This window comes from Balaenoptera borealis, assembly GCF_965194805.1.
Source record: "Balaenoptera borealis genome assembly, chromosome: 14".
Classification (NCBI taxonomy): domain Eukaryota; kingdom Metazoa; phylum Chordata; class Mammalia; order Artiodactyla; family Balaenopteridae; genus Balaenoptera; species Balaenoptera borealis.
Window position 1 is genome coordinate 80110963 of NC_138875.1, and position 14696 is coordinate 80125658.

The following is a 14696-nucleotide window of genomic DNA, read 5'->3' on the forward strand; positions in this document are numbered from 1 at the left end:
GCCCTGAGGCTGCCCCACTACCAGGGGGCAGAACTGCAAAACCCATCCAACTGGCCCCAGAGCTGGAGCTTCTTGCCCTGCACTGCACCAGCCCATCTCCATCCTCTGGTCTTCGCTGATGAGAGCTGAAACAAAACTGCACAGCACCCTCTCCTTGGACCTCAGCTGGGAACATGTGCATCAGTTGACTCAAGTTTTTCACCACCCTGTACATGTCCACGAATGACTGTGAATATGCCATGAGTATTGATTCGGGGGTTACAAATAAATTTTAGTGAGTAGGTGAATTTGCAAATATGGAATCCGCGAATAATGAGGACCGACTGTATTTATGAGCACCCACTATGCCTCGGCTCTGTTCTCTGCACTGGGACCACAGCAGTGAACAAGACTGACAAAGTCCCTGCCCTCCTGGAGCTTGTACTTTGGTAGGGGAAAGTGATGACAAATGAATTATCTAAACAGGAAAGATTAAAATAGGAGAATGTGTCAAAGATAAGAGGGAGCTTACTTTAGGTAAAATGTGAGCTAAGATTTTCATGACATAAAGGATCCAGCCATATGAACAAGGAGAAGAATACTCTAGGCAGAAGAGAAGTGAGGACAAAGGCCCAAGGCAGGTCCTCTTTGGGGTGTTCTAGAAACCCAAAGAACATCAGTGTAGTGGGGACATATCATGCTACCCCACGCATCCATTAAATTGTACACGACAATTCCCTTGTTGATGGGTCTTAGGTGATTCCCTCTCTCATCATTATAAACAAAGCTGCAATGCACATCCTTGGGTAGGTACTGTGCATATATCTCTTCACCCACATCTATGGGTGGGTGAAATTCTTAGAAGACAAATTCTTAGAAGACAAAGGATACTGGCTCCCTTCTTCATATTGTAAGTCTTCAGCAAGTACACAGCTTTCTATTTGGGACTGAAATCTGAACTTCTATGAGGTTTCCACTGATTCAAGACTCCTGGGAAAAGGTCAGTTAACACAGGGAGAGTGGGATGGATCTTCAAACCATCAAGAGTGAGATCATGAAGGACCAGATCCTCTAGCATGTGGGGACCTGCTGGAGACCTGGGGCTGGCTGGATTTTATACATCTTCCAGGGTGAGCTTTGAGCTATTTAAGGTGTGAGGCACTGCTCCCTTAACTGTACTCATGCATATCCCATAATCATGATTATTGCCCTATCTGAACACCTTCCACAGTAGTGCTATCCAAAAGAACTTTCCATGATGATGGAAATGTTCTCCATCTCTGCTGTCCAATATGGCAGCCACTAGCCATCATGACTACTGAGGACTTGAAATCCAGCTAGCGCAAATGAAGAACTGAACTTTTCGTTTTATTTAATTTTAATTGAAGTTACAATTACATAGCCATATGTGGCTACCATATTGGAAAGTGCTGCTCTAGACGATCACTTACTACAAATGGATTTTTTTCATTTATATGTATTTTAACAGGTTACCTTTTAACGTGATCGTAAATGGAAACTAGTACTTTTTTTAGTACACGTTAAAATTAAGATAAAAAATGTTTGTTCGCATTCTCCCTAAAGTCAGCTTGTGGACCACACGTGTGAGGGGATGAGAGAACCCTGACGGAAGAGGCTCCAGGAGTTTGGAGTTCTGGGTTTGGAGCTGGACAATTCTTCGTGGTGGAGGGACCGTCCTGGGCACTGCAGGATGTGTGGTAGCATCCCTCGCCTCTACCCACTAGATGCCAGTAGCACCCCCTTCCCTGTTATGACAACCAAAAATGTGTCCAGACATCACAAATGTCTCTGGGGGGTGGGAGAGTCCCAGCTGAAAAAAAATCACTGTTCTAATTTATACATAGAACAAGGAAATAGTCCAAATTTCACTTTCAGCTTTAGTGACACATGACGTGCTCCTGTGCTCTACACAGCAGACCTGACAGGACACATCCTCTGCTGGAGCCAGAAAATAGGACTCAAATCCACTGGCGAGCCTGTGAGTTGGCAGGGTCCAGTGAGTTCTGGCTTCTAGAATTGGGGACGCTGGCAGGGGTTTAAGGACCCATCTGTTGCTTACTCGCTGTTCGTCCTTGAGCAGACCTGGGTCTCTACTTTCCCATCCAAGTTTGTTTGCAAAATGGGCACATGAACTTGGACTCCACATGGCTGGTGCAAGGATGGAAAGGAGAAAGGCTGGGTCAGCTGCCAAGGACACATGATTACTGGACATCACTATTCCCTAGGGAATTTTTTGTAACTTGAGGACTCAGAAATGGAATGGAGATTAGAGTCCAAAGTAAGAATGTCATCTAAGAAAGAGGGGCCGTGGCCTGGGCCAGCTGCCATTCTCCTGGCATGACCAGGCCCTGTGGGGTGGGGTGGAGTGGAATGCTGCTGCCCAAAGGGCAAACTTCCCAGTTCCCATCTCATCCAACAGCCCCCTCCGCCTCCTCCTGACTCACTGGGGCAGTGGAGGTTTGGAATTGTAGGGCTGGGCCAGGAAGAAGGGTGCTGGCCGCTCGATAACCATCATCCTGGGGCGGATGTGAGCACGTGCCTAGAGGGGTCTGGGAGCCAGGCCTGGCACAGACACCCTGCGGTGTCCTGTTCCCATGGTGATGGACCCATCGGTGACCAACCCAAATCGTCTTCGTTATGGTTATTATTATGATCAATAACAGCCTGTGGGCAACAGGCATGATGCCACTGGCATCTCAAATGACACCTTTTCTGGACGACGGCAGAACAGCTGTAGGCAAGGCAATGCCAGGGACGGGCTCAGGGGAAGCCCTGGCATCTGTCTGGATGTTCAGAACGTGCTCACTTACTGCTACCCCCGCCCCTGCCCCAGGCCCGGCTGATCTCCCCTTTCTGGGCACCCAGCACTGTCAGTGACCCAAGGTGTAACTGAGGGAAGGGCAGGAAGGCAAGTAACTCCTGCTGAGCGCCTCCTGTATGTCAGGCTGTCCACCCAACTTAATTCTTATGTGCCCACAATCAGATGGGTATCACCCCTGTTCTATGGGTCAGGAAATAGCCTCAAAAAGCTTGAGTGACCCTCCCAAAGCCATGGAGGTAACAAGTGAAAGAACTAACGTCCGTTTGATTGCAAGTCTTTAAAACTCCAGCGACTAAACTCCTAACCACAATTCTACACGAATTCTATAGCACACCGTTTGGGAGCAAAGTTCTGAACTGAGCCCTATTTGCCCTCCAACAGGGAAAAAAGCACAGGAAGCCACCGATGGCTGCTCCTGGCTGTGGATCTCTGGTTGGGAGAGATTGCTGAGGGCTCCCTGGCCTCTTGCAACACTAACCGGGTTTGCGTTGACAGCCAGCCTGGGGCACGGTGGGGGCGGGGGCGGTGTGCTGCCTGGGCGACAAGGCCAGAAGCCACCTTGCCCTTGACTTGCACTCCCTTCCTGGTTGACACTGGGCCTCCATGAATGAGCTGAAGGTCATTCCTTTTCCCTTTGCTTTCTCGTCTCCCTGTGGCTTCAGAAAACCATGAATCTAAAGGGAAAAAATCAGGGACTTCCCTGGTAGCGCAGTGGTTAAGAATCCGCCTGCCAATGCAGGGGACATGGGTTCGAGCCCTGGTCCGGGAAGATCCCACATGCCGCGGAGCAACTAAGCCCGCGAGCCACAACTACTGAGCCCGTGTGCCACAACTACTGAGCCTGCATGCCACAACTACTGAAGCCCGCGCGCCTAGAGCCCGTGCTCCGCAACAAGAGAATCCACCGCGATGAGAAGCACGCGCATCGCAACAGAGTAGCCCCTGCTCGCCGCAACTAGTGAAAGTCCGCGTGTAGCAACGAAGACCCAATGCAGCCATAAATAAATAAATAAATAAATAAATAAAATTTAATAAATAAATAAAGGAAAAAGATCAGAGGCCCTCTGGTTTTTGGGGGAGAAGCCACTGACAAGGAGAAAGTGTGTGGACCTGCCACCAGGAGGGAGGAATCTGATTTTTTTTTTTTCTTAGGAGCCTTGGACTAGGTTAAAGACAACGCCTGCTGAACCTCTTGTCTTGACACAAATACTTGGGTTCATAGTGATGTCACCAACTGCTTCCTCTGCCCTTGGCCTGGGGCAATGGAAACAGGGAGGGAGCGATTCCCCAACCAGTAAACCAGAACCTAAGTGGGTTCTTGGCTTCTTGGGTTCTGACTTGATGACTCTCTCCATCTATCCATTGATCCATTTGTTAATCTCCTGTCTACTTACTTTCTTATCTTAGGGACTATAGGTAGTTTTGGAGATGAATGTCTTTGGGTGGAGTAAAATCTTAAAAAAAACCCTTCAGCTTCTGTTTGTTACTGCAACACACAGGAACAGCTAGATCAGCCTCCACCAGATTTCAGATGGTCTGACTGAGATTCAAGGCACTACAGAGCACGAACAAAATTCACTTTGTTGGGGGGCTCCTGGGTGTACCTCAAAGGGATCAGGGATTTTCCAAAGCAGCTGAAATGGAAGTACAATGAGAGAAACCAGGGCTTGGGGGGTGCTGCCTTTCTGGAGAGGCATACCATTTGTTAAAAGAGGCATGATTAGAGAGAACATGCTGGGTTTAAAGTGTGTGTGTGTGTGTGTGTGTGTGTGTGTGTGTGTGTGTGGAGAACACACTCCAAATTAAAAGCCACAAAGGGCAGACCTTCTGAATTATGGGTTGTTTATTTGGGATCAGGCTGTTTTTCACATGGTCAACTCAAGGTAGCTTGCTCTAGGGTGAGTGGTGGCTGAGAGTTTATTACTTAACAATAGTTAATGACCCTCCTGGGTGATACTGAGGAGGTATATGCAAATTAATACTAATTACAACAATTCCACAGAAGCTATTGGGTTGGCCAGAAAGTTCATTCGGGTTTTCCATAAGGTGTTACAGAAAAACCCGAACGAACTTTTTGGCCAACCCAGTATTATTTGTAGCGCTTGATGGGCTCCAGGCATCGTGCTGGACGCTTGCTGTGTGTTGTCTTATTCTACCCTCATAACGACCCTCTGAGGCAGGAATCATCATACCCAGCATTTTTCTTGCAGGAAAGTGAAGGCACAGTTCATAAGTGGCAGAGCCAAGCTGGGCCCCGGGTGGGTCTGACTTTAAATCCCTTGCTCTTAACTACACTCCTGCTGTACTAAAACAACGGGATTCATAAGAAAACTTTGAGCGAGGGTGCTTGGGGGAGCCCAACTTCCATGTGTGTGCTTGGAGTAAGGAGAGTGTCTTCCAGTGCAATTCAAGGGCAAGGGCGCTGCAGGACTGAAGGATGCTTTGTGCCCATTCAAACGCGCCATTTCCAAGACAGGCCCCATGGGACTCAGTGTGACCTGGGCATCCGCACTGCATCATGGGCTCAGCAGCCTAGCCGCGCAGCTAAGCGACCTCAGGTCCGGCATCGCGTCTAGGTCACTGAAGCCATCTGGGTGACTTCTCATCCCCTGACCGTCATCTGTCAAGAACCCCTCTGGGCCCTTCTACCACCTCTCACCTGCCAGCCTGCAGCACCCCGGAAATGCTGAAGAGCCCGAAATCTGTGATCACCACTTTGCCGTTGTCGTAGAAGACGTTCTTGGACTTGAGGTCCTTGTGCAGGATTCCCTTGGCGTGGAGGTAGCCCATGCCCTGCAAGAAACAAGGATACAGGGAGCTGCCAGAGGATACCCATGCCCTCACTGCCAGCCTGGCCTGGGTTCACGATTCACACGCCTTGCCTTTCCACTGAAACCACACACTGAACAGCTGCAGATCCGGGACCCAAATGCCAAGGTGTGCAGGTGGGGTGGAGAAGGCATGGCGAGTGGGAACAGGCAGGGTCCCCAAGACAGAAATCTGCCACCACCCTCAGATCATAGCAAAACCATCTCCATCTAAGCTCTTCTGCTTCCTGAAGAAGAAACGAAGGAAGATCTCCCCAGAGGGAAAGGGGCGGGGACAAACCTGAAAAGAGGCCCCCAGAGTAAGGAATCCCATCAGCCATCTTCTCCACTTCCATTCTGCAAAATAACTCATCTGCAGGAGACTTGTTCCTTAGATCTACTTAACCCACACAACTGCAGAATTTCACTGTGCTCCTCAAGAGACATATCATGAGGCAATAATCAAGAACATGGAGAAGGGTCTATGGGAGGTCAAGCTTAAGGGTGAAATGTCTAGATTTCTCTTTTTGCCTTAATGAGCAGTTACATTTTAATTTCTTTTTGCAGCTCAGTCCTGACACTTACAATGGGAAATAAAAACCTGAAGACGATGGACTAACGAGGCACCCACCAGAAAACACAGGATGTTCCTGTCTGTTTTAATCCCAAACACCACCAAACAATTTGATGCTTCCCCAGCAGCTGTGGAGAGAGATGGCTTACATTCATGGGAATTCAAGGTTTCAAGGGGTAAGGGATTCCAGCAATAAGAAGAGTCCCTCACCCCCGGTCTCTGCACACGCCCAATTATCACGATGATGGGGCACCAGATGGAAACCAAACATTAGTAGACCATCCCTCATGGTTGTATCTCAGCAAAATTCTTACATACACACAGCCTGGTATTGCTCAGGTCAAGTTTAATTTCTTTTAAGCCCAGACTTGATCTGAAGCCAGACCATGAGTCTCAGGAGGGGTCTTTCTGAGGTTCAGGGAGGAGGCTCCAGACCCTACGGTACCTTCACAATTTCTTGGGCAATCTGCCTCGTTTTGTTGACATCCAAGACGATCTTGGCATCCCTCACCACAGAGTAGAGTGTCCGGCCCTTACAGAGGCTGGAAAGCAAAAGGACAAAATTAATTATTGGCAGTTGTTACGATAAGGGCCACACACAACAGTTATTAAAAGTGACACATAGAGGGAATTCCCTAGCGGTCCAGTGGTTAGGACTCGGTGCTTTCACTGCCGGGGCCCGGGTTCGATCCCTGGTTGGGGAAAAAAGATCCCGCAAGCCACGTGGCACACACACACAAAAGTGACACATAGAGAGTGGGTGTGTGTGGACATGCCACTATTATGCCTGCAAGATACTAAGCCACCACAGCCTTGCACTGGACCTCAGTTCTGGTTCTGGGATTTGGGTCTGGGAGCAATTCCTTTGGGGTTCTTCAGGATCTTTATCAGCTAACCCCAGCATCCAAGGACACCTTCAGAGTCTAGCCTAGCCCAGAAGCAGGTTTTACCACGTACCGTCTAACACAGGCTCTCACAGGTGAAAATTTGCTTGTAAACTGATAACTTCTGGGGTCCTCAGACAGCACTCAGACGGCACTCTGCCGGCCCCTCGGCCCAGCTGCTCTCACTCGCCAGGAGCCACTGGTGTGTGGGGAAAGTGATGAAAGACCAGCAAAGCAGTTGCTGATGTGTACTAAGTACCGTCAGTGAATAATGTATTCAAGCCTTTAGACAGGGGTGTGTAAACACCAGTAACACTCCCCCAAAGCAGATGCCTGTCTGGATAGAGGGCTTTCAAACTATTTTCAACCTCACTGAGCTCATTTCGAGGACCAGTGGTTCAAGATGAATGACAAGATGAAAAAGGACGTTACACAGTAACACCTAATTTAATTGCCGGCGTGTTTACCCATCCTTTTCCTCTGCAATGAGCCTGAATCCTGGCGCACACAGACCAGGAACTTGATAAACAGTCCGCAAATGAATGAGTGAATGAATGAATGAGTGAATGAATGAGTTCTAGATTCACCATAGCATTCCCCAGCCCCTAAAATCACATCTGGTTCATCACATCTGGTTCATCACATCCAATATCGGCTGAAAGAAGAAGGAACGACATTAGGAAAGTTCATTTTCCCTCTATGTCTAAATGATGGCATGAATTTTTCTTTTAATCTGTGACTTGATTGCTAAAATATTCTTGGCATTGTATTCATTCCTTTAGTAGTTACCGAGCCCTGCTGTGGTCTTGAATTAGCTGAGATGGTGTGGTTACAGCCAGAACTCAGGTATCAGAGGGATCTGTTTGAATCCCAGCTCTGCTCTTTACTTACCACGTGTCGTTCTGTCTTTGGATGGGTTACTTAACCTCTCTGGGCCTCAGATTCCTCATCTATCAAAGGGAACTAATGATACCCACCCACAGAGTTAGTATGAGGACGGAATGAGAGAAGGAGCAGGTGGGGAGTGGAGCACACTGGTTAGAACAGGGGCCCAGAGTCAGACTGGCTTAGAACCGTGGTTTGTCAGTCAGTGGCTGTGTGACCCTGGGCAGGAGAGCTAACCTCTCTGAGCCTCAGTTTCATTATCTGTAAAACGAGGCCGGCAGTTTTTGCTTTACAAGGTTTCTTAGGAGAATCACATGAAATCAGGCATATCAAGGTGTAGGCAACTCTCCATGCCCAACACAGTAAGTATTCATGAAACTCTGGCTATTCTGAGAGGTGGTAAATGATCAATACAATGGTGAACATACACATATGTGTGTGCAAATTATATATCAGTTACGTACTTATACACACATCACATCCGTCTGTCCGTCTATTCCCTATCCACGTATCCACTTACCCACCATGCTACCTATAATCATCTATGATCTTCAACTGAGATTCGTTTCTTCACCTGCTTGAGGTGAGATTCCCAGGGTAGCTGACTCACAGGGAGTCGGATTCGCCCGCCTGTCCAGGGTTGCCCAGTAAGTCGGCGAGGGGCAGCCATGGTGACTCAGGGCTGTCCCCGCTTGTTGTCTCAGGCACTGGGTTTGCTACTGCTGGAGGTGAGGTGGAGGGGGGCAGTGGGCTGCACAGCCAATTAGACCACAGTGACATTTAAGTATTAGGGATGGCCGAGACCGTGGGTGGATTCCCTCCCCGGGAGACTCTGTTCTTGAACAGCCACCTACACTCATTACAGGCCAGAGCCCAGAAGAAATATGTCCCCACTGCAGACGGCCAAGCGAACAATCGCAACAGTCTCCAAGCCTCCCAGACTCTCAGTGTAACTGCATAGAAGTTGCAGCCTCCAAATGTCCATCCCTGTCTCCTTTCCCCTGGTCACATCCTCCTTTCCAGCTGCAGCTGCTAAAGTCTTTGCTTCTCTCACTACCTTATGGCATCTGGAGCCCCTGGACGCACACACACACACACACACACACACACACACACACGTGCGCATGCACACTGGCTGGTAAGATATCAACTGGTACGACCACAGCTCGGCACTTTTACTTAAGTGAAATATACAAATAAGCCATAACCAGCAATTCCTCTCCTAAGTATGTATCCAGAAGGCATGCACACTCATATTCACCTATAGACATGTACCAGAATGTACTAGAATATTCTAGAATGTTAATAGCAACCCATTCATAATAGCCCCAAACTGGAACCTACCCAAATGTTCACTGACAGAAAAATGGATAAATTATGATATATCTGTATAACAAAATATACTCATACTGGACTGTTAATAAGCAAACTACTGCTAACCGCAAAAGACATGAAGTTCTAAACCTAATGTTGAGCAAAAGAAGCCACACACACACTGAATGACTCCATTTATATAAAGTGCAAAAGCAGACAAAACTGGTCCATGTGTTAGAAGTCAGCACAGCAGTGACCCTTGGTGGGTGGGGAGGATGGAGAGGGGGTGGGGGAGCTGGGGGCAGGTGATGCTCTGCGTTTTGATTTGGGTGTTGGTTATATGGATGTGCATTTAGTGGAAATTAATCGGGCTGCGCTCTTAGGATCTGAACACTTTGGCAGGTACGTTATCCTTCCAAAAACAATTTACTTTAAAAAAAAAATCATCGAGGAAAGGATGAACAATTAATACAACAGTGTTAAGCTTTAAAATCTAAGCCAATATTGACACCCCAGGTAACTATTTCTAAACGCTTCACACAGCCCCGAGGGGCAGCATCTACAGGGGCATGAGGGGCTCCAGGCCTGGCTGTGCCTGCTCAGGTGTTTATCGGAGGCTGAGTTGAAGGTGAGGGCTGAGCTCTAAGCAGGAGGAGGCATTAGGCAGGTGTCCAGGGTGCCCAAGGCTCCAATTGTCCAGGCAAGTCAGTCCAACTATCCACGGCAACTGCTCCGAGCTTGGGAGTTCTGTGGCTAACGTCAGTGCCCTAAAAGCTGCTTGTGCTTGCGTGGTGGGGAAGGGAAGCGAGGAGAGGATGAAGGTTTCCTGAGCACGTGTGGGGCCTCTCTCACATCCAGCCATCCTCCCCAGCATCCCTGCAGGGTCCACGTTATCACCCACCTCTTACAGGTGAGGATGTGGAGACCCAGAGGGGTGGAGGACCTGCTCACAGACACATGGCCATGGTGCCAGCCTGTTCCTGATCTCTCATCTCATCCACGGTGTGGGCGCCCTGTTACTGGACATGATTTTGGGGCCATGAAAGAGACACACAGCCGAGGGAACCCAAATCCCAACTCTACCATTTACTGCTTGTCGGGTGACCTCGGGAAGTGACTTCAACCTCAGCTTCCTCATCTGTAAAATGGGGACAATAGAAACAATACCAGCTAACGTGGACTGAGCCCTTTCTATGTGCCTGACGCCAGCCTAAGCACAAGAGCCCCAGGAGGTGTGTACTCTCGAGGTATTTCATTGATTCCAATGTGCATTTCCTCACATTGTAACTAACATCTCTGAAATCAGAATGTGTTTTGCATTCGTTGACAGGTCACAGTTTCACGGGCACTGCCCTTCTCTCTTCGTAGTACATAAAAGAAACGGCACATAGTCTAATCTAACTTGATTTAATCAAGTTTGGGATCAGCCCCATTTTTACAGATGAGGGAACTGAGGCTCAGAGAGGTTAAGCAGAGCTGATTTGAACCCAGGCAGGCTGGCTCCAGAGTTTACGCTCTTAACCCCCATCTTTTGTTTCTTAACAATTTTCTCAGACTCCAGCACATCATAGGCCCTCAGTGAATGGTAGCTACAATATCACTACTAACATCACCTATGGCAATGAAGATTAATGAGGTCCGCAGGCCTCAGTAGCAGAGTCAGTATGGAGGTCAAGAGAAGGTGTTTCAGTGGTTTAAGGTTACATTTAGTACCTCCCTAGCTTCTGGGGCAGTAGGCCCAAGCACTAGTGTACACACAGTATCTCCCTCTGCAACAAAGATCATGTTTTTCCAAGAAGAGGAGCAAAGCTGGGAATTTTCCACCTTATCTGCAGGTCAACATCTCTTCCGACCGTGGCCCCAGGCACCTCAAATAATGCTGGTTTTGACTCCATATCTCAGGTGACACAGTAAACCTATGGCCCAGATGGCAAGGCAAATGAAAGATGTTTGATGTAAACCAGCCTAAAAGAGGCTTGTCAGAAACAATGAGATAAAACCATCTAGAGGTTTCTCTCCAAGGGCCTCTGTCCAAACTGGCTCATTCTGCCAAAACAGTGGCTGGGAAAGAAACCTGGACGCCGTGGCAGCCGTTTCCTTTCTCTCCCGCGAACTCTTCAGCATCAAGGCCGGGGACCCAGGCCAGGGTGAATGGTGGGCAGTGGGAGCTGGGGGCCACCTCCTCTGAAGACCGACAGACCGGCTCTCAGCCCAGCTCTGCCCCCTCTGAGCCCACACGGCCTTGGGGACTAACTGGGCCTCATCTGTGTCCACATCTGTAACTGTGGGTGTGGTCAACTCCATGACGGTCCCCCAAAGATATCCACACCCCAATCCACAGAAACAGTAAACATTTACGTGGCAAAAGGGTCTCTGCAGCTGTGATTAAATTAAGGTTCTTGAGGTGGGGAGATTACCCTGGATGACCAGGGTGGGCCCAACATGGCATCACAAGAAGCCTTATAAAAGGGAGGCGAGAGTCACAGGAAGGTGGCAAGTGAATCGAGAGGCAAAAGAGAGGCAGAGGGAGATCTGAGTACGGAAGAGGCAGCTGAGGGATGTTACGTGAGAAAGAACCACCCGGTCTTTGCTGGCTGTGCAGACGGAGGAAGGGGCTGTGAGCCAAGGAAGGCAGGCAGCCTGCAGAAGCTGGAAGGGGCAAGGGGCGGATTCTCCCCTAGAGCCCCCAGCATGGAAGGCAGCTCTTCAAGGCCTTGATTTTAACCCTGTGAGACCCATTTTGGACTTCGGACCTCCAGAGCTGAAAGATAAATTTTTGTTGTTCCAAGCCACTGAGTTTGTGGTAATCTGTTACTGCAGCAATCAGAAACTAACCCAGTGGGGCAGTAAGTACTGCCGCAGAGGGGGGCATGAGGGTGAAATGGGGTCACAGAAGTACAGTGCTTGCCAAGGGCCTGGCCAGAACGTGTGCTCCTTGAACATGGATCACATCATGGTTCATAATATTCTAACATTGTTATTTCTAGTAATATTCTAATACTATTTCTAATAATAATGTTCTCCTGCCTGGATGACCACATTGCCCCTCATGGCTGCTCCGGCTTCCCCAATCCATTCTCCAGCCAGCACTCCGAGCGGTGGCTTCAAGATGCAAAGCTGACCAAGTCGCTCCCCAGTGCCCTCCGGATAGAGACCCAACTCCTCCAGCGCCCAAAGGCCCTGCACAGACTGGCCTCTGCACACAGCTCCACCCCTTCACTCACAGAGCTCCAGCCACACCAGCCTGCCTCAGGGCCTTTGCTCGGGTCGTTTCCTCAGCCAGCAACGCTCTCCCCATCTGTCCTCAAAAGCCTTCCCAGCTAGGTCCCTATTCCCGTCAGACCCCGTGGCACTGTGCACTCCATCCTTGCAGCCCTTGTCATGGCTCTCATTGTACACGTGTCAGCTGGAGTCTTTGATTAGAGGCTGTCTCTCCCTCCAGGCTGTACACACCACGAAGGCAGGGTCTAACCTATCTGGTTGCCGCTGTACTCCCAACACACAAAAGCTTCTGATGGAACGAATGGTTGCAGTGCTACAGCTGCTTCCCGTGGCCAGGCCTCCTCTTCCAGGATTCCAGGGAGTGACAGTCCCATCAGAGCATCATGTATCACATCCAACCAAAGAAAAACAATTTCTCAGGGGCCTGTGTCTTCACCTTTCTTGGCTTATTTGTTCGTGTGCTTTTTGGGGAGTTCTAAGGGTACCAATTGGCCTATTTGAGAAGGATGGGGTGTTGGGCTTTCGGGCAGGCTTGGTCTTACATTTCAATGTCCCTAGACAGGGCATGTAGGGTCTCCTCTGCCACACCTGGTCTACTTCCTGCATTGACACCATCTGCCTGCACCTCACAGGTATTTAAGCACTGGAGCAACGGTTGACAAACTTGAGTGTGCAACAGAATCCCCTGGAAGGGCTTGTTAAAACAAAGACGGCTGTTCCCACCCCAAGAGATTCCGATTCTGGGAGTCTGGGGTGAGCCCTGAGAATGTGCTTTTCTAACGAGTTCCCAGGCGATGCTGATGTGGGTAGTCTGGGGACCCCACTTGGAGAACTGCCGTTCAAGCCAATCTTGTTTCACTGAGACCCAGAGATCATGAAGTTGACAATCACTGCCCCTTAGTGAGTGCCACGCAGGCCTGGTGGTGTTCTAGGTGTCGGAGATACAGAATGCAAGACAGGCCCATCTTCACCTGGGGCTGATCGGCCAGAGGAGAAGTCAGCTGATAAACAAGCAGGCAAGCAAATCGATGAGATGTTCAGAGAGGCACAAGTGCTATGAAGAGAATAAACAGATTTATCGGACAAAGTGTGGTGGGGCTGGGGGCCTCTTTAGTTAGGAGGCTCTGGGAAAGTTGCTCCAGAGAGGTAGCCATGCTGCGAGAAAAGGAAGAAGGAAGCCAGCAGTGTGAAAATCTGGGAGAAAAGCACTCCAGGCTAAGGGACCAGCCAGTGCAAAGGCCCTGGGGCAGAACCAATGCAGCATGCTTGATTACACAGCCAAGGCCATATGGCTGGGCTCTAGAGAGCATCTCCCAGTGCCTGCCCTCCCCAAGTGTTGATCCTCTGAATAAAAGAAACAGGTGGGTGGAAACAGTCTCAGCTCTGCCTGATTTTAGGTCCCAAGGCAGCTGGTTTCAAAGTCAGCTGTTAGTTTAAAAATACTCGGTTCTGTCAGAAGGAATTTACAACCCCTCGGCGGCTTCTCCTCCTCAGTCACTTCTCAGCATCCCCAACCCCACAAAACTCGAAACCCACTTAATTGCCCCCCACTCTTTCCCCCTCCCTGGAGCAAATAAATCACAGGCCAAGCAACAAGTTGCTGCTCCATCCAATTCCAGACGCAGGCAATCTCTAACTTCCAAGCCCTTGGTGAATCTAACACCGAGGATATGAAACCTTGGGACTCTGGGGCTTTATAATAAAAAAAAAAATGCCAGGTTAGCTTCCTATAAAAAATGGGAAATGCCAGAAAGCAAGTGAGAAATGCCAGCAGTTTTCCACCTGCTTAACCTGCCGTACGTCCAGGAAATGAAGAGTTATAGAGTTCCATTAAATAAGGCGTTGGCCAGGGAAGGCTCGTGTCCCAGCCAGACAAGAAAGGTGGCCCTCCAGGCATCAGAATACGCAAAGCAGGAGCTAGCAGCACTTGAAAGAAGGGCTTCAGTTTTTTTTGGTTTTTTTTTTTCCAAACGCATCCCTGCAAAGCTCGGAGAAGCGGGAGGGAAAAGGAAGCTTACAGTCTCGATCTCACTGGATTCTTCTCTCTGATTTTGCTAAATCCGGAGAGGCCAAGCGTTGAATGCTCTGGGACCTTCAAGGACTGAGATGGGGGTTCTGCCCATTTTAGGGGGTACCCCTGGCCCTGATGGGGACGTTCTGCCCTCCCTGGTCTGTGCTTTATAAGGGAA

General features: G+C 49.3%; 1 protein-coding gene and 1 long non-coding RNA gene across 16 annotated transcripts in view; one reads left to right on the forward strand and one right to left on the reverse strand.

Annotated features, from left to right (window-relative positions):
- Positions 1 to 14696, forward strand: part of LOC309611398 — a 545103-nt gene that overhangs the window by 316053 nt on the left and 214354 nt on the right. The window lies entirely within an intron of this gene.
- Positions 1 to 14696, reverse strand: part of KSR2 (kinase suppressor of ras 2) — a gene marked incomplete at its 3' end in the record, with an annotated part of 442928 nt that overhangs the window by 27785 nt on the left and 400447 nt on the right. For all 15 annotated transcript variants that reach the window (XM_082355701.1, XM_082355702.1, XM_082355700.1 and 12 more), the window contains 2 exons: positions 6648 to 6744; positions 5481 to 5614 (listed from right to left, as the gene is read on the reverse strand). In XM_082355701.1, coding sequence (XP_082211827.1) covers positions 5481 to 5614; positions 6648 to 6744 — 231 coding nt within the window. The remainder of the gene's footprint in view (positions 1 to 5480; positions 5615 to 6647; positions 6745 to 14696) is intronic.